The 19,504-nt window shown below is 60.2% G+C and overlaps 4 protein-coding genes across 4 annotated transcripts; all 4 read left to right on the top strand.

Annotated features, from left to right (window-relative positions):
* Positions 1-1,438: 1,438 nt before the first annotated feature.
* Positions 1,439-2,107, top strand: LMJF_23_0800 (conserved hypothetical protein; the record flags this gene model as incomplete). Its single annotated transcript, XM_001683363.1, has 1 exon — positions 1,439-2,107. The coding sequence occupies one exon, from the start codon at positions 1,439-1,441 to the stop codon at positions 2,105-2,107; it is 669 nt and encodes a 222-aa protein (XP_001683415.1).
* Positions 2,108-2,749: 642 nt separating this feature from the next.
* Positions 2,750-5,320, top strand: LMJF_23_0790 (conserved hypothetical protein; the record flags this gene model as incomplete). The annotated part of the gene is made up of 1 exon (XM_001683362.1): positions 2,750-5,320. The coding sequence occupies one exon, from the start codon at positions 2,750-2,752 to the stop codon at positions 5,318-5,320; it is 2,571 nt and encodes an 856-aa protein (XP_001683414.1).
* A 1,709-nt stretch (positions 5,321-7,029) lies between these two features.
* LMJF_23_0780 (conserved hypothetical protein) lies at positions 7,030-9,825 on the top strand (the record flags this gene model as incomplete). The annotated part of the gene is made up of 1 exon (XM_001683361.1): positions 7,030-9,825. One exon carries the CDS (start codon positions 7,030-7,032, stop codon positions 9,823-9,825), a length of 2,796 nt encoding a protein of 931 aa, XP_001683413.1.
* A 4,840-nt stretch (positions 9,826-14,665) lies between these two features.
* On the top strand, positions 14,666-18,907 carry LMJF_23_0770 (conserved hypothetical protein; the record flags this gene model as incomplete). Its single annotated transcript, XM_001683360.1, has 1 exon — positions 14,666-18,907. The coding sequence occupies one exon, from the start codon at positions 14,666-14,668 to the stop codon at positions 18,905-18,907; it is 4,242 nt and encodes a 1,413-aa protein (XP_001683412.1).
* Positions 18,908-19,504: the final 597 nt, after the last annotated feature.

Genomic DNA, 19,504 nt, shown 5'->3' with positions numbered 1-19,504 from the left:
GTCGTTCCCCTCCCCCTCCCCCGCTGTGGTCTCCGTTGAGGTGCCGTCGAGTTTTATCGTGCCTTTTCTCCTCTCGCTACCTCTGAGCGCAGAGCCGACCAGCAGGGGTATGACCGCCACGTATGTGTTGTGTGTGTGTGGGTGGGTGTACGTATGTGCTCTAGGCTCTCCCACATCAACGACGAGCCGGCGTTCTCTTTTGCGCTGTCCGGCCCTGGTAGTTTCTTGTACTGTTCTGCTTGCTAGCTGCAACTCTCATGACACGGGGGACACCTCAGCGCGTGGTATCGCGTGAACCGGCAGCCCCGTACTCTCTCTGTGTGTGTGTGTGGGGAAGCCATGCGGCCCCCCCATCCTCTCGCTACCCCCTGCCGATGCCGCGCCACCTTCCGGTAGTGGCAGAGTCTGACCCTGGACGGCGGTGCGTCGGAGCGACCTGCGACAGCGCACACGTCCGTACCGTCCACATGATGGGCAGCGTGCCAGCGTGACTTGCGCGTATGCCACCCCCCGCCCTCGCACTGCTCACTGGTGCGGGGCTGGAGTGCCACCCCGAACGGGCTGCACCACGTGGGGTGGCGACTGGTGGCGCGATGGGAGAGCTGCAGGCGGAGCGGGCATGGATGTGGATGCGCGTCTGCTCACAGGCAGCAGGTTGGCGAGTAAAGAGTGAAGGAGCATAGTTTAAGAAGACGAAGAGCAACAGCAGCATAAACAGTGTGTCCGTGGACCAGAGACGCGGTGCGCCTCTGATGTGGGGAAGGGGCATAAGCGAGTCGGCTCTCTTTTCAGGGCCATGCGCCTGCTCCCCGCGCTTTATGTTCTCCGCCAGTGTAGGCATGCTCGCAGGCTTTTCGATGATGTGAGGAAGAGAGCCGAGCCGACATGCACATCTGCACCCGCCGCCTTCTTCAGCAGGGGGGGGGCAGAGGCGAATTCAGGAGGGGAGCGGCTCTATCGAGTCGACCTCTCATTGCTGAGCATACTCGCGGTGACCGGCGCATCAAGCCGCTGTGACTTCTTCCTTCATGTGTCTTCATGTATGTGTGCCTCTCTGTTTTCTGCATCGCACAAGCACGCACATACGGGAGGAAGGGGAAGGAAAAGGATGCGCCGCATAGATAGGCTACACACACCGTCGTTGTCGTTGCGGCGCCTGTCGCGCGCCAGCATTGACAATGGCCGCTTTATCAAGGCCACCCCATTGCGACTCGTCAGCTCCATTCCTCCGCCGAGTCAGGCTCCGAACATGAGCGGTTGTGGTGGCGTTCTATCCCTGGTTTCGGGAGGCGCAACACGATGTCCGGTGCGTGCCGCGTCATCACAATCCGTTCCTCCATTTTCAGAGTCGATCACCTCCACCGGTGGCGACGCCGCGGATTCGAGACAACACCAGGCACTTACGTCTTCCCCATGCTCGTCGGCACAGCCTGTAGAGATGCCGCTCAAAGTGGCTGGTGACGCTGTGATGGAGAGAGGCGCGCGCAGCGGTGATCGCCCGTCAAAGTCAAGTTGCACGCGCCAGGCCCCGTCGGCTGAATCGATCGGAAAAAGCAAGCATGCACCGCGCAGCGACCTGAAGATCAAGAAGAAGGCACCGTGGGGGGAGCGGCAGCTACGCGACTCTTGGAGTGAGGACGCCATGTCGAAGCGGGATCGCGACAACATGGACGAGCGGATTCACCGCGAGTACCGCTACCACCCAGACGAGTTCCGCCGCGCCTACATACGCTACACCGCATTTCTCACCATTCCATGCATTATGCTTGGCATGTCCGTCACGTACTACTACGAGACAGGCCGGCCGTTCTGGCAAGCCGACCTACAGCACTTGCTGAACCTCTTGCGTGTGATGGACACCTCCCCTCGCAGCAAGCTCTACGCGTACAGGTCAGTCGACACGCATGACGTGCCGGCTCACGTGCTGCGGCACCGCTCCGAGAACTTGTGGAAGCGGGAGTACGAGGAGCGCGTCTTTCGCTTGACTTGCTCGGCCTTCGAGAGACCTAGCACGGACGCCTTGCGGCTGATGGAGCTGGAGGGGAATCTAACGACAAGTGAAGCAGCGGCTGAGGGTGCGGCGCTTGCAGACGCGGCAATAGCGTAGCCGTGGAAAGGATGAGGCAGAGCGACTTCGAGATATCCTGTGCCTTCTTTGGCGCATACCTGTTGCCTTTCATCTCTCTCTTTTATAGCTCGTCAGCCGTCCTGCGGGCGCGCACTCGTTGACGTGCCGGCTCTTTCCGGTTGAGGAGGAAGCGGCGAGGCGAAACGAATCAATGGCAGGGGTTGTGGTGGCGGGTCACAGGTACCTCCCCTCCCCTCCCCTCCCCTCCTCGTGTGCCGTTGTATGCGACATGCTCGCCCGCATCTTCTGGCGGATCGTCGAGGTGGCGTGCGTCCGTTGTTACCTGGGGCGGCTCAACTGGCGCGTGTGTGCTCGTGTGCGGGGCAGCCCTTGTCGCGTCGCTACACCTCTACGGAGCCTTCGGAAAGCGGCGTGACGCTGTACCGCCCGCCGTCTCCATGATGACCAAACACTGATCTTCATCTCTTCGTTTCTGCCGTTTCTGCCGTTCTCCTTCCCGCATGTCGAGTCTCCTGTGATGGTGCATAGGGGTACTCCACGTGTGGCAACACTTCCCACCACCGGCGCGCAAGGGGCCCCGCAGAAGACTACGTTGCCCTGAACTTCGTTGCACGTTGCTGCACGCACACTGCCGTCACTCTGCAGCCGCTTCCCTAAAACATGGACAGCTGTGTTAGCCTCACCTACAGCTCGAAAGAGGAAGCGGGCCGGCACGCTGTGGCACGACGTCATCTCTCTCCCGGCGAACTCGTGCTCGCTGCGGCGCCGTTTGGGCTCGTCATGAACCCAAATTACTGCCCCAGCGCCCTCTACCTCTCCTCCAAAGCCACCGCGAAGTCAGATGCGGCAACCGGTGTCTCAAGCGCAGAACCGGGTGGCAAGACGGCGAAGAAGGCAGGAGGAGGGCATGGCTGTGATAATCGAGCGAACAACGCGGCCGCGGCATCGGCAGCGGGCGAATCGGCGTCTGCGTCGCACCACGCGCATACACTGAAGGACGAGGCTGGCGTGCAGGGCGAGGTGTCGCCGACGAGCACCTCTCGCTGGTACACTACGACGCCGACGTGGTGCTCCGTGTGCTTTCAAGAGATCCCTGCAGGCCGGTGGCTGTGCAACCGTTGGAGCCTCACCGAGCTGGCAATGGACATTGCTCAGGAGCAAGAGGAGCTTGACCGAAGTATCAGGGTCGCCGAGGCACGGGCCCCTGGCTCTGACAAAGTTAACAGAGGCGACGAGGGCGGCGACGACGCGGCCTCCGCAGCTGCAGCAGCGGCGCTCCGCAAGTTGAGGAAGCCGTCCAAGTCTTCCGAGACCCGCAAGCATGGCGCGGTGGAGCTAAAGCAGCGTTTGCTCGAAAAGGCTCTTGCGCTGCGGGAGGAGCTCCTCTTGCGGCGGCGGCAGCGTCGTCGTCGTGTTGAGGAAGAGCTGCCGGTGCTGCGCCGCGAAGGGTGGGAGACGTCGACATCATCCTCGTCTTTCGCGGCGGGAGCGGCGTATGGCGAGCCGGCCATGTCTGGCTGCGCCGGCTGTGGGGTCCTCTGCTTCTGCTCCGAGGCGTGTTGGCGCGCCCATCGCGACGAGCACGAGCAGAGCGGCGAATGTGCCTTGCTGCGGTCTCTGTACCCTCGGCTCATGGCTGCGTACTACACGATGGGCGTGGTCAGCTCTTCGGCAAGCACCGGCGGCGCGTGCAGCACTGTGGTGATGCCGGGGGACGAACCACTGCACTGGGCACGGTCGACAAGCGAGCCGCGAATGCTTGAGTTTCAGTCGCTGCTCTTCAGTGCCATTGTGGTGGCACGTGCGTGCCGTGCCGGGTACCAGGCACGCTGCGCCGCTGCAGCTGAGGATGCCGCTGTGCGCTTGGAGGGCGGCGTCGCGGCGCAGGTGGTAGCGCCCTCCGCTGCTGATGGCGGTTCAGCTTCTGTCGAAGCTAAATCGCAAGCCAACACCTTGGACGAGCAATCGCTGCTGCCTACAAGTCCCAGCGCGGTGTCGGGCCGAGGTGAGCAGCGCAGCTCAGACACGCTGGTGGCAAGCTCCACCTCAACAACGGTGGACTCGGTGGCCATTCCCAAGGAGGTGCGGTTGATTAACGAGATTCGCGCCAAGGCGGGTCTGGCAGGCACGGTGGAGGTGCTCGACGCTGACCCTGAGCTGCGACGCTTTGCTCGTGGGGTATCGGAACCGAGAGACCACTCAAGCACTGAAGGGCTGCCGGATATCTCCAGCGACTCACCTGCTGCGGACCCGTGTGCCGTCAGAACGACGAATGCGGCACGGGTGTGCAGCTGTGCCAGCGTTAGCACCACCAGGGGCGGTGCCGACCACGACCCTCTTCCGCAGCTCCGTACACGAACTCCGCAATACGCGGACTTGGCTCAGATGGAGACAAACTTGTCCGTCATCTCGAAGCATAATCGCAGCACATACCAGCGTTACTACCGTGCCTTCGCGAAGCGGGTGCTGCCGGTGCTTCAGCAGCTTCTGCTTCACCAACAGAGAGGCGTCACCGTCGGCGTCAGTGACGGTGACAGCTGTGTGGATGCAGCATCGCGGCCGTTGGCGCATCCGGAAGAGGGCACTGGCGACGTGCTGCAGGTATCGGAGGTGTACTTTCAGCGACTGTGCGCGGCTGTGCAGTGCAACAGTTTCGGTGTCTATGATACGCAGGACCACTGCATCGGTTTCGGCATATACCCAGAGGCATCGTACTTTAACCACTCCTGCGTGCCGAACTTGTGCCGCGTCATGCATCATGGCAGCCGCATCGCCGCTTTCTACGCACTGCGCGCTATTGCGGCACAGGAACCGCTGACAATTTGCTACACAGATGTGGAGCAGCTGAACAGTGCCGAGCGGCGCCGGAATCTGCTCAGCACTTACCGCTTCTTCTGCATGTGTGAGCGATGCAGCGGAAAGGCTGAGGGGCCGCAGATGGCGATCGCCGCCGCAGGCAACTGCGAGAGTGTCAGCGGCCCGTGCTCCGGCTGTGTGGAGGTTTCGCCGGGGGCCTTCGAGAACCCACTGCTGTTATGTGCTGAGTGCCCGATTCACGGATATCTGCGTCCGCTGCCTCCACCGTTTTATAGCTCCTCGCCTGCGAAGTCTGACTCTTCCCCCACATGGACACCGTCGTGGACCATGCAGGAAGTGAAGATGCGGGAGTGCACGGTGTGCCGGTCACGAGTCGTGCGCGAAGCTGTGGCTGCTGCAGCGACGCTTCAGTGAAGAGACGAGGAAGCAGGAGAGGCGCCCTGTGTGTGTGTGTGGGGGGGGTGTTGCACGTCGTGGCGGCGGCTGCGCCAACAAACTCTTTTTTTTTCTTGCTCAGCCACTCTCACCATCTCACTTCGCGTTCGTCCCATGTCTTCTCTCAGCCCTCCTCCCCCACTTTCTTTCCTGCAGCTGTACGCGCTGCTGCGGCACCCCTTCTTCACATTTTGCAGCGACGACGTAAGCCAGTAACAAAAGCAACACGAATCCGTGAACAAGAGTAAAAGCCGATGCCCCGTGCCTCGGGACGCGCAGGAGAGGACAGTGGCGTCGGGCGTTGGGCGTCTCCTGACACTCTCATCTCTCCCTCTCCTACCCGTCCCCCTTCCCCTGCGCGTCCTTCACCGCTAGATCTTCTCTCTTGTGCGAGAGCCTTGATTTGCTGCAGGTGGGTGGGTGTTGTCGCACCGCGCACGTGTATGAGCGTGTGTTTGTCCGTCTGCGCTTCCTTTATATATGTTACTCTTGTAGTTGCCGCCCACGAGAGCGCGGCTCTCACCTCCCCACTGTACACCCTGTCTCTCGCTCGTTGCGGTTTTCGTCTCCAATCGCTCTTCCCTGGTCGCTCTCTCTCTCTCTCTCTGGTGCATCTGCTGTGGCCCACACCGCCCCTCACCCCCATCATATCAAATACACACCCGCACCAAACGTATACATGCGCTTATGTTGTTGTTTTTGCCAACTCGACTTGCGCCATCCCACCCTGTCTTCGCCATCGCATAAAGTATGCGCGGCGCGCCTGACCCTCTTCTCGCCCTCCGGTAGGGACGAATACAGCGTAGAACTAAACGCGTTCTCACGTGCCTATCATCACCTATACTAGAAAACAGATTGGACGTCAAGAACACACACACGCACACACACACACACGCAGAGGTCACTGCTCGCCCTTCTCTCTCTCAGTGCTCGAGCGGCTGACTTCTGTTGCCGTTCCCCATCCGGCATTCCTTATCTCTCTCTCCCTCTCTCTCTCTCTTCCACTTGGCCTTTCGCCGCCTTTTCTTCGTTTTCGCTCTCTTGTGTTTTGATTGTCGCGCGTCTTCTCTGTCTCCTGCACCCCCCTCCCTCCCTCTGATATACTCCCCCCCCCTCCCCTTACATCGTGCGCAGAGCGCGCCAGAGTGGTTTCTCCTCCCCCACCCCCTAACGCGAACGCCCACCTGTGTATTATCCCTTCTCTCAGGGGCTTCCGTCTCCGATTTTTCGTTGCCTTCTTTGTGTCTCTTGGCTGGGTTCTGCTGCAGGGCTCGCTCTCGCGTAGGTGCGCGTCTGTACACCGGCCCTGGTTTATGGATGTGGACAGACAGGCATATATGCTTTTACATGCTCCGTTTTCCTTCCTTCCTTGTGTTTGCTGTTGACTGTCGATTTGTGTATACTTCTATGTATGAATTTCGGCCGAGCGCGATTCTGTCTCCGACTCCCGGTGTGGCGGATCTCTTGCCTCTCTGGGCGCTCTCCGCGCACCTTTTCGTTTTTCTCTCTGCATCTCTCTTTCTTTCGCTCCGTGTCTTGCAGCTCTCGCCCTCGCAGTGCGTGCCGTGTCTGTGTTATGCCATAACACGCTCGCAGCGCTGCCACAGGAGCGGAAAAGAAACCACCACCTACACACACATATATTTATTTATATTTATACAGCATAGTCAAACACAGAAACAACACGAATGCTGCACGGTCTTCTCAAATGGTGCCTGTTGTCGAGCTCCACGCCGCAGGACGCTTTCAAGCGCGTGCACGCGCGCCTCGCCTGCCCGCCGCTGCCGAGCCGTTCAGACGCGGACAGAAGCGGTGCCATAACACCCGAGTCCCGAGTTGTTGACCCGTATCACTTCATTGTATGTCAGCACGGTGTTCTCGGCAGCGCGGCTGACTTTGAAAACGTCATCGTGGACGCTTTTGTGAACCACGAGGTCAGCGTGCTGGAGGCGACGGAGATAATGGCGGCTGCTGAGCGGGAGGAGGCAGCGGTGCGCACGGCAGCGATGTCGGCGGCTGAATGTGCGGGGGAACGAGGCGCGAGTGTACGAGGCGAATTCTCCGGCTCTCCGCTTCCCTTATACGGCAACCCGTGCCCGACGTACCGCTGCTCCAGTGGTCCTCCCTCTGCGTCTGTCCCTGTCGCGTGCATCCCCGACACCAGTGGCGCCCGCCATACCGTAGTGAGTTTCACGAGCAGCGTGCCGACTGTGCCGGGGAGCACGACGACCTCAGTGAGCTCCGCGAACGACAACGTGATGCCGAGGACCGAGGTGAAGGAGGTGCTGTTGGAAGCAGCTCCCATGAAGGCGGCGGCAGCGGCGCAGCGGCATCAATGGCAGGCTGCTTCCATGCGCGACATTGCAGACAGTGCCGACAAGGCTTCAGGGCTGCATAAGGTGGCTCCCGGCTCAAACATGGATGATGCCTTGGCGGCCAGGCAGCATGCGCGGCGCGCCGCGTATAAGGCTGCCTATCGCTTGCAGATCGAGTACCCGAACCGCATGAATGGGCGTCTCTACCGCAGCGGCAACTTGCAGTGCTTCTCACCGGGCAGCAACGAGTACCTGCGCACAGACGCCGGGACACAGGTTTGTGCGCGCAGGATGCTGGCGGAGGTGGTCCCCGCCCTGCAGACGTGGCTGAACGAGGTGGAGTCGAAGGAGCAGCAGCGCCGGGCCAAATGGGAGGTTTACGCTCGCACAGTGGGCACAAGCGACGCGGCGCGCCTCTCGACAGAGGCGGCGGCACCGCTTCCGATATGCTTCTCTGTGATGGCGCACAGCTTCGGCGGCATTATCCAGCGCGAGTTTCTCTATCTTCTTCTCGTCGATCAAGCGGAAACGCGAGCAAGCGACGCCATGCTCTTCCACGACATTGTGACGCTGCGCCAGAGGCTGCAGAGACTGAACGTGAGCTTTGAGAATTTCCTGACTGTCGCCACACCGCACTGCGGTGCTGGGGAGTGCCTTTGGTGGCCGATCTACTTTGGTGCCTGGTGCCTCGCGCGCATGAAGCTCTGCCAGACCTACGACGAACTCATCTTGTCCGACACGAACCGCATCTTGCAGCGACGCCTCCTTGACGAGCCTCACCTGCGCGTGCTACAACTCTTCCGGCGCCGTGTGCTGTTTGCGAACACGCACCGCGACATCTTAGTCGGATTCGGCACGTGCTCACTTATTTTCGAGAATGTGGACACGGACCACACCAAGTTCATCGGTGTGCCCCCCCGCACGGCGCACTGCGCGGCAGCCTTTGCGAACGAGGCGACGGAGGTGTCGAAGCCAATTCTGCTGCGTTCTTTCGAAGAGATGGAGCAGGAAGAGGCATACGACGGCGGCAGCGACAGCAGCAGCAGTGTCCGGCACGATTCTCAGCGCTCTGCGTCGACGCGTGCGAAGAGCTACACCATGAAGGACCTTGTTTCTTCTTTGGCGCCTTCGTCAGCTGCTGCTGCGGCCAAGATGGTGCATCAGGTGTCGCACGCATCTGCGCGTGAGTGCGCCGGCACGCCGGTGAGTGTCGTGGAGGGCTACACCAATGACACCGATTTCATGACAGCAACCCTGCGGCCACAGGCTACATCATCGTCCGTGCCAGGTTTGACGGCGTCGCCCACGTCGACGCTTCCGTCATACTCCCAATCGCCGATGCCCGACAGCACCACCGCGACAAGGACGCAATCCCTCGTCTTCGCTGCATCGTGGGCGATCGGGAGAACGATACCGGCGCATAATGAAGAGACGGTGCGCGTGGAGGATGTAGCCGCTCCGTTGGCTGACCACATGGTCGAGTGCAGAAACGAGCTTGACAATGGCTCGCAGTCATCCACGTCTGCAGCATCGACGGTTGGCTCGCTGCTGTCGCGACCGTTCTTCCTACTGCGGCGGCGCGACAGCTTGATCTTACCCTCGCCGCTTCTGAGGAGGTCCATCTGTAGCAGCAGCGAAGGTGTTTCGACGAGCGATGTTCACGGCCTCGGCGACGTGGGCTCAGTAACGTCGTCGCGCCGTAGCCGCAACAGCAGTACCGTGACATCTCTCCTGCGCGATCCTCGCTGGGCCTCCGAGCGCGTTCGCAGGGTCGCCTCTACAGTGCACGCGGAAGTGGAGAGATGGCTGTGGACTCCAACGACGACTCCGAGGGCAGGCGAAACGTCGACATTGGGCGAATCGAATGGGAATGCTGCCGCGGCCGCGGAGAGTGTGATGACGTTCTCTGCGCGCACATCTGTGGTCGTGCCAGCGGAGTCTTCCATGGCACTGATGTCCGCCACAAAGGCAGATGTTCCGCAGTACCGTCAAACTCCTCGCGCCATTGCGGCGACGCTGCGCCGAACGATGAGCTGGCGCGTTCGAGCCATCCGGCTCGACAATATTCTGCCAGCGGGCCACGTTGCGTGTCTGGGCAACTGGGCCTTCTTAGGCCGCTCACCATCGGTTGTTCAGGCTGCTGCCGAGGAGATGCTCATCATTCTCTAGTGTGTTACCGTCCTCGTAGGTGCTGCTGCTGCTGCTCTGTGCGCCGTGCCTTGAGCGAAGGCGACGCATAGGGGCACATGTGCGTATCTTTCACGACCTCGGAGAAGGGCAGGTGGGAGTGAGTATCTCATCGGTACCCTTGTTTCAAAGCTGGCTCGGTTCATGTCGACACTTGTTTTGGTGCCCTTACTATGGATTCGTGGTGCATGGCGCATACAATAACGCACACAGACACAGTCGCGCACGTGCGGAAAGAAAGCGTGTGTGAGGGAGCGATGAATGGTATCGGCATACGTCTGCATGGGCGTGTTTGGGGTGCATGTTTGCCTGTCATGATGTGCTTTCCACCCCCTCTCCCTTTTACAAATAGCTGGTGTTGTCGCCTTGCTCTTGCGGTGTGTTTGTGTTTTGTTTCAAGGCACACAAAAAAATGTGCATTCATCGTTACGTCGGGCGTGACGTTGCCTTGCAGGCGCACGCGCCGTGCCTCTGCCTCTGCCTTTGTTTCCCTTTCGGATTTCGTTCGTTACAGATTTCGGTATGACATGCATGTGCACATGTGTGCATGTGTGTGTATGTATATGTATGTGTGTGTGTGTGTGTGTGCGTGATCTTACGTGGGCTACCAGAATAAAAACGCCTTAATGCTTCCATTGTTTGTGCTCTTGTCCGTCTTGCTGTTTGCGTTCCACTGTGGCGTCGGGTAGCTGTCGCCACATCGGCGCAGTTTTATGCTGCGTGACTGCGCATGTGCATAGGGGGAGAGGCGGAGGGGGAGGGGCTTGGAAGCGCGAGCATTTATATCGGCTCGCGTGTCTGCGCACGCACGGCCCTGCCGGTGGCGGCGCATCGCTTATAGCTCACTCACCCCTTCTCTCTCTCTCTCCCTTTCTCTCACTTGACGGATTAGTTTTTGGTTGACATCGTCCGTCTCTCGCTTCTTGTCTCGCGCGCTGTCTCGCTATGCGTGGCTTTCTCTTGTGCCCACTCGACGGTCCTCCCCTTTCCCACGTCTCTCCGTCTTGTCATCCCCCTCCCCCCCTCCTGCTCCCCCCTCCTCCCCCCCTCCTGCTCCCCCCCTCCCCCCTCCTGCTCCCCCCCTCCCCCTTTTTCGTCTTCGAGCCCGGCTCTCTTCAGTGCGCTTTTGTTTTCTTGTTGTTTTCTTGTCTGGTGTGCGAGTGTTGTGTTTTGACACCCCTCGCCTTCTCCACACCGCCCCCACTCTCCATCCCTGGCGTCCTCCCCTTGGCCCTTTCTGTCGTGTGCACATCCTTAGCTTTCTGTCCTCCTTTCTATTCGACATCCGTTTCAACCGGCTCTTGCTCTTGCCCTCTCTCTCTCTCTGCGTGTGCTTGCCTGTGTGTCACCTTCAGCCCACCACCCCACCCAACGCCCTCTTCTCGTCGGCATTCCTAGAGATGTCACAGCCTTGTCGCCCTTTCTCTCTCTGTGCGTCTTTGGTTTGTTGGTCATGTCCGCTTTACATCTCTCTTGTTTGGTCTTGTTCGTATAGTCCATCGCTCATTCGGCCTTCTATGTGCACACATACCCATCATCATCGCCCCCTCCCCCTTCCTCCTCCTCTTCGTCCTTCCTGCTCTATATGACTGCCTCGTCAGCATGTTCGTTTTATGGGGAAGGGAGGGACTCTCCTTTCTTTTGTGTGTCTCTTTCCCTTTAGCGGAATGTCGCGTGCCTCTGGCGTCTTGTGCGATAGACGCGTCTGACTCTCTCTCTTTTTTTTTTTTTCTCTCTCGTCGTGTCCTCCACGTGTTTGTGTGTCGTGATGGCTTTCTACCCCTCTCTCTCCCTCTTCCCGCTGCACCCCTTCGGCTTTGTGCGCAGCGGTTGCGCGTGTCTGTGCGCGTGCGTGGGCATCGAGGAGACGCCTTCCTCCTTTTGTGTGTGTGTGTGTGTATGTGTGAGTGGGTGTGCCAGAGCGAGACGGGACATACACTCCCGAAACTCCTCTACCTTTTTTGCCTTTCTTGGGGGACACGTGGAGGGGCGCATATACGTATACACATGCATGTGTATACGTATACGTATATATTTATCTATATAGGCATGGTTCTTGTTCGGTGCTCGTCGTTCCCGCGTTCGTATCAGAGGAACGACCGATGGAACGGGACACTCACATTCCTTGGCTGGAAAAAACACCAAAGTGACTCGGGAAGTGCAGCAGCTGTGTAAGCCGCGTGTGTAACACACGCTCAGGCGTACATAGACACCGATGTAGACGCTGGCATGGCATACAGTGCGCCAAGCGGAGTTGTGGACAACTTTCCCAGAAGAGACTGCCGAGTCTAGCGCAAAAAGCACCAGGGCGCTATAGTAGCAGTTCCAAGGGTGTGCCTGAAGGCCATACCGCACCTGCGTGGCCTGTGCATACAAACACACCATGCTATCTCGTTCTCTCACTTCATATCTCTTGCCCTCTCTCCCTCATCTCCCACTCAGGTCTTGTGTGTGTGTGTGTGCTCCATGAATGCTCTCGCTCGTGCTGCCGTGCGGCTCTGCTTGCACCCTCCTTTTTTTTTCGCGCTGTTCAAACCTTTTCTCCACCGCCCCGCCTCCCTCCTGCGGCTTCCCTGTGCACAACAGCACCCACACACTCACCCCACACCCGCCGCCGATGCGGCACTGGAGCGAAGGCCTTTTGGGGCGCCTCCCTCCTCGACCTGCGATTCCTTTTGTATCCACCATTGTCAGGTGCAGAAGCAAAGAAAGAGGATGTGGGGAGCGCAAACCACGGAAGCGCCACACACACACACACACACACACACACACACACGAACACACACGAACACACACGAACACACACAGTGAGAGAAGCGAACCTCGAGTTGTTTCCGTTGTTCATTGGTCTTTTTTTTTGGGTATTTCGTGCTCCTTTTTCGCCACTTTTGCTGCATCGTCGCACAGCAGCCCTCTCATCCCCCCACCACCAATTCAAGCTGGCAAGCTTGGCGTTGTCTGTCCGCTGTTGCTGCTGCGGCTATGGATTATGCAAGGCGCACGTGCGTTCGTTGCTTCTATCACCTCTCTTTTTACCGTAAAGTCGTCGTGTGCGAGCGGACCCTCCTTCATTTGCTGCTTGATTCTTCTACCGTCGTTGTTGCGCCGTGAACCGCTCCAGGTGTCGGAAGGTTCCTGTACAAGCTTACTTCGCATTTTCTTTTTCTCTTCTTCCTGCGGGGTACAACATTGCGCGGATTCTCTATGCTGCTCCCTTCTATCGCTCCATCCCTCTTCGGTTTGTGTCACCTGCTGATTCTCCCTCCCACCCCACCCGCTCACCGTCTAGTCGATCTCCTTCTCCTTCCTCCGCGTAGCGACTCGCCGAGTCGACGGTGCTTGGGCCCCGGATGCTGACCCCTTCCTCATGCTTTCCTCTTTCGCTCGGCATCCTCCCACAACGCCGCGATGTACCGGCGCTGGCTCGAGCAGCGCTATTCTTTTTCCCTTTTCTCATATTTTTCATATTTTGCGCTCCGTTGCCTGTTCACGGCGCGCTGCGTCGTGCTCGGAGTGCCGCGAGGGATTCGCACCTACACGCAGTGGGGAAGGCGTGCCTTGAGCAGTGAACGCTGACGGCTGACCCTCGCTCGCTCTCTGTCCGGATCTTCCCCGGATCGTCTTTTCCTCCCTAAGCCGGCAAGTGGGTGCGCCAGCCCCTGCGGCAACTATTCGTGCTCTGTTCCTTTTACGCATCTTTGCAGAAGTGTTCTCGGGGCATAGCAGCGTGACGAGATCGGAGGTGCGGTCGAGCTTTCTTCTCTTGGTCCGGTCGAAGCGCAACTCACGTCCCGCCTGCCATTCTTACTGCTTCCATGTTGAGCAAAAGGGCTGTAGTGATCTTATGGCACCCTTGTTTCTCGCTGATTTCACTGTCAGCGCCTCCACCACACGTTTCGCCCACCCACGAGATCCCCCTCCCCCTCTTCGTCTCCACACCCGGCGAGACAACATGCTGGAAGGATTGGGTTGCCCGGCATCCTTGTCCGTGTGCACAGACACCAGCATATACACGCGTATGTATGCTCTTGCATGAAAGACACGCTCCATGCCTGCTGGTATGGCCCTCTCGGTGTGTAGGCGGCGCAACTGCACAGACACCGCCCCCTCGAAGTCGGGTGGACTGCGACGAACAGGTGGACTCGCTTAATGGCCTCGGTGCAACGCACTCCTCTTCTCTCCCGCCTTCCATTTTCGCTCCGTTCTCACGCTGGCGAAGGAGAAAGGGGCATGCACCTGGACGAAGGACGTGCCACCTTGCTCTTCGTTGGCTTCCGAAGCTCGAACTCTTTCGCAAGCAGCGCCATCGTCGGCATCGAACAACTTTAGTTTTGGTTTGCGAGAGAGGGGGAGAGCGGGAAAGGGCGGTGGTGAGAGGAGGTGAGACACGTCTAACTTGCCGTTGCTGTTTTCATTTCCCTTGTGTGCCTCGACTGCAGTCGCTGTCTTTCTCCGATTTCTGTCGTTATGTATGCATCTGCACCCTATCCGCTCGTCGACTCCCACAACACTGCCTTGTCCTGCCACACACCACACTCTCCTCACTTCAAGTCTTCCCCTCACCGCCCTTCATTCACGGTAGAGTGCCTGGTGGTGGTGCCTGGTAGTCATCGTCGTCGTCATCGTTGCCGGTATTTGCCCCTCCTTTTTTTTGTTTTCGCTTCTCTGTTCGCATATGTGCATCGTGCCCACCGCTGCTGCTGTGCCAGTGTTCATTACCATCCCGAGCACACTCACAAGCTCTCCCTTTCTCATTCTTATGGTGCCAACTCTGCGCGTGTGTACCGGCCCGATCTGCTTTTTTTTTCGTTGACCGCCACACATGTGGGCAGCGCTGCCACCTGTTGTGTCGGTGGTCACCGCTGCTGAGGAGCTCGCCGGCGTGTCTATGGCGGCGCACACGTCTGGCATGATGTGTGAGTCTAACAGCGGCAGCTGCCCGCCGGCCGCCGTGGCCCCTACACGCTGTAGCAGACCAACCACGCTTGGTGCGTCCTCTGCAATGAAACATCACCATGCAAGCCCACTCCCCAACGAGCATCGTGCGCCGTTAAACGGCTCGCAGTGCGGTCACTGCAGTAGGACCGCGCTCCCGCCGTCCGAGGTCGGCGACGGCGCTGCCTGTGAGACCGCCGCACCACTGACGGCGGTAGCAACGGGTGGTGGCGGGAGTCAGCAGGCGCATCCGGGCCCCCACGCTGCACCGCTGTCGCTGCAGCAGCCACATCTTGAGCGCAATGTTTTTCAACCTCTAGCATCTCCGCCGACTGTGGCGGCACCGGCCCCAGTAATGCCGTCGCCGGCGGCGTGCCCCATTTCGGGGGCGCCGTTTTCTCGACACGCCGTCGCTTCCCCTGGGCAGGACGTGCTCGGCTACAACCCGAGCGGAAGCCCCGTCGCTTCTCCATCGATGAGAGTCACCGCAGTCGATACACGGCCGTCGCCCGGTCTGGGCCCCACATGGGCATCTAGCTTTCATCAGGTGCAGCCGTCTTGCTGCCTCTCCGGGTCACCTTTGAGTCTTGCGGCAGCGGGGAGCCCTGCCGGTGGCACGGCGTGCGCATCCACAATGATGTCGCCCTCTGCAGCATTGTACGTTGCCCCAAAGTCAACACCACCGACCAGCAGCGGCGCTGCGCTGCCACTGCTGAGGCCCGCACCGACTGCGACAGCCCACGACTCCACGGCTGCGCACACGGCTGTGAATTTCTTTCAAGAGCGGGATGGCGTTCCACTGACCGCGTCCGCGGCGACGACCGCGGCGGACCAGGTTGGCGCGCCGTCGTGGGCGGTAGCTGATTGCCAGGCTCAGAATCATCAGGTGCCCGCACCTCTCGCTTGTCTGTCCCACCCCACCACGCCTGTGTCTGCGCTCACGCTGACGCCACACGCTTCCTCTATCGCTAGTCGCGGCGCTCTTAGACACTCATTATCTCCTGTTACCTCTGCATTGAGCCCGGGAAGGGGCGCGGGCAGTCTGGGCAGCGCTGGTAACGTTATCCGAGCGCCATCGTTTAAGACGCCTGCCTGCGTCAGCGGTGCGCCTCCACGGCACTCAAGCGAAGGCGCGCCCCTTCGCAGTCTGTATGCAGTACAGTCATCGGCGTGGGAGGTGGGCGGCGCGTCGTCCAACACCAGCGGGACGGCATTCGCGGCCGCCACTTCTGGGGGCATGAGAGTGTCGTCCCCGAAAACATCACCGCAACCGCAGCACATCACCTTCGCCCAGCTGGGCAACAGTGGCAGCGCCGGTGCCGGCGTTAGTGATGCGGGTCACGGGCACTTTCAGGCACCGGCCCCAACGCAGTTCTCACGGGTGCTCGACCCCCCAACCCCGAGGGAGCATCCACACCCGGGAGGCGGCGCGGAGAGAGCCAACGTCGGTGCCGGGTCGCCGCGGAAGGTGCTAGACGGATCCGTCTGCTCCGCCACGCTGCCGAATCACAACCACAGCTTTTACATGGGCACTGCCGGTAACGACAATCTGAGTCGTGGCTTCTTGTTTCCCTTAACTTCATCATGTGGCGCAGCAGTAGCAGCCGACGGCGTGGAGGACGCATCCGTGATGAGCGCTGGCGGAGGTGGGCCAACTCCCGCGGCAATGTTCCACGTGCATTCCCCAAGCGTTGCATGGGGTCGACCTGCCGGTCAGACGACCCCGCCTATGGCTCCCGTCGGCAGCAATGGTGTCGCTGCCTACGGTGTGAGCGACCCCGGGCCCTCCTCGGAGGCCACCTCCATCCTGGCGGACACCTACCGCTCGCTGACGCTGTTCGAACTACCGCCTCTTCAGTACGCTTCACAGCTACTGCAGGGGCAGCCACCGTCACATCAGCCGCACCCCCGGCTGCAGCAACCACCACAAGTCCCACCCACGCCAGCGGCGACAACGCTGCCGTGGCCAGAGCCTCATCAAACCATCCTTTGCCGGAGTCCTCAAATGCCTTCGCTCAATGAGGCGCTGGCGGGCCTCACACAGCCGCTGAACGTGTCCCGCGCGTCAGCCATGGGCAGGTGCAGCAGCCTCAACCAGTCCCCATCCCCGCAGCAGTTATCCACCGGCCATTCCCGATCTCTGTCCGTGAATGGGGCGGCTGCTGCGGAGGCGAGTCGTAACGCGGGCGTCGCAAGCTCGTCCTTTATCTCCCCCACCCTGGCAAACTTGAAGTGGCAATGTAGATTTGAGGAGTCTCTATCTGGCACCGAAAACGCAATCGAACTCCCAGATAGTAGCGAGCAAGTGACAGGATGCAGGGCTTCTGCTCCTGCCACCGGTGATGGGCGTGGTAGTGCCAGTTCGAGGCCGTCGTTGTCCATGTCTGATGCGAAGCCGGCACCTCGGCCCGCGTACATCGTCGAGTGGGAGCAGAGCCTCATCGCCTTCCAGAGTCGCGCGGAAAGCTACTACACTTTCAAAAATAGTTGCACCGAGGCGTATTTGACGCTCATCGAGCACAACGTCGACCGCTTCCTCGTATGCTACTTCAGCGGTGGCGTTATCAAGCCCGAGAGATCGCTGCAGGAGGCGCTGGCGAGCCGCGCTGGGGCCGTAGCCAATACATCAACTCATCTCTTCGGCGGCACCGGCGCAGGCAACTTGGATGCGAAGAGACCAGGTGGCCATGTGGCCAGTGGTGCTGGCATTCAGAAAATGCTGCAGGGCAGCAGGGCACTCCAGCGGCTGAGCGAGACCGGGTCGAAGTGGCTGACGAAGATAGGCGTCAACCTGCGGCGGACGACCGCGACTCCGGCGCCGGTGTTCAGCGAGCCGCAGACGGTGCTGATGAACGCTGACCCTGCCCACCGGGCCACACCTGCCTTTGCCAGCACAGTCGCTTCTCCGCTGCGGAGCATGGGAGCGGGCTCCCCGGACTGCCGGACCACGCCGATGACCATTGGTGCTGCGGGAGCGGCAACTGCAGCGGTAGAGAGTGGGGTACTGGAGCCCACCTACACAAGTCTGTGCGCCGCCGATCCGTTTGGTGCGAGCTTGACCCCGAGCGCCGCTCCAGGACCGCTGCCCCCGCCCGCAACTCACGACTCGTTCTCGTCGGCTAGCACAAGTCCGTTGCCTTTGTCACCCACATTGCCACACATCGGTGCGACAAAGGCGGCGGGCACCGGTGCTGTCACGATGGCCGCGGCGTTTCCGGCGCGGGTTTCTGCCGAGGAGGCAGAGCTGCATTGTCTGCGCCGACTCGGCCCTTACGTGGCCAACGTGGTCCCAGAGACGTTCATGGACGCGCGACCGAGCGACGGCGTTCTGGACCAGGTGCGCTGCAACTACGCTATTCTTCTGCACACGCTGCAGCACGTCTTGCTCGATGCCAACGGTAGCGGTGGGCGGGTCGCTGACGCCTCCTCGCCTTTCGCGGACAGCACTCCGCCGTCGCCGACTCCGTTCACTGGGCCGGTAGGTTCCCCAGGCCGCACAGGGATGGATTGGCTCGTTTCTCAGCGCATTCGCCAAGGGCTACTGCTGCCCACCATTCAGGCCACCTGGCGGGACTACTTAACCCCTCTTAAGGGCAAGGTGCAGGAGCTGACGCAGATCGCGAAGATGAGCATTGACCCGATCCTCGAGGGCCTGCAAACACCGCGTGGCGCGGGTGCCACCGGTGGTGCTGCAGCGGTGCCACTGATGGCACCAGCGAGCCCCTGCCCAGTCCTGCGGCATGACTCGACGGCCGCCGCCACTCCCTTCACGAAAGAGGTAAGTGCTTCTTTCGTTGCAATGACGGACGCAGAACGAGCCGCTCGCGAAGCCCTGCGAGCATCGTGGGAAGGCCCTATAAGTCGACTGATCCGGCTTCTCCGCGGCGACGAGGAGTATCTCGTTACCATACAGACGATGGATACCGAGTTTGTCGAGAGTGGAGCGGCGTGGCAGGAGAGTAGTGCACAACTGCGGTTGCGCGGTGCGGCACTCAGCGACCACGTGCCCGTGTACGGGCTAGTGCTCTCGCGGCTCCATCGACTAGAGATGGAGCACCGCACCGTGCTGGAGCTGTGGGGCGGCGGTGCAGCCACCGCAGCCGGTGCGCAACACTGCCTGTACGCATAGCACCCGTATGCGCGTGTGTTTTGGTGCTTTGCCATCCTCTCACTCTCTACGTGCATGTTTGCGCGAGCAGCGGCACGGGACGCCACAAAGGAAAGAAAAGCATGAAGGAGACTGCACGTGTCCGTCCTCCAATCGTAGGAGGAGGGGGAGTGGCACTCGCGTGCTTGGCAGGGACGCACTTCCTCGTGGGCATGCGAACGGTAACTTCGCAGGAGCGTATCCGCGACGGAGGGGAAAGCACATCTGCGATAAGAATGAAAAAAACAGAAAAGAGGGCACGTGATCCTTGTAGACTGCCGGCGCTGTGCGTCGTTGATTGAGGCTCTTCATGCCTCCGTTTCTTCTTTTCATGCGCGACGACACCCGCCTCACGCTCTCACCTGCTTCGAGTTGACCACCTACACCCCCCCCCCCACACACACACACACGAAGAAAAGAAGCAGAGCGAATGGGAGAAGAGACCGCGCAAGCGGCGGCTGAGAGCTGCCGGGCCGGAATCAACAGGAGCCACTACGTTACATGAACTTAGGCGATGCGCACACGGACTGCCTATACCCTGTGCGAGCAGTTTTCGTTGAGCTGGTTGGAAAGCAAGGC

The sequence above is a fragment of the Leishmania major genome, chromosome 23 (assembly GCF_000002725.2).
Source record: "Leishmania major strain Friedlin complete genome, chromosome 23".
In the NCBI taxonomy this organism is placed as follows: Eukaryota; Euglenozoa; class Kinetoplastea; order Trypanosomatida; family Trypanosomatidae; genus Leishmania; species Leishmania major.
The sequence above is the reverse complement of the archived record's forward strand: the minus strand, read 5'-3'. Positions and strand labels throughout refer to the sequence as shown.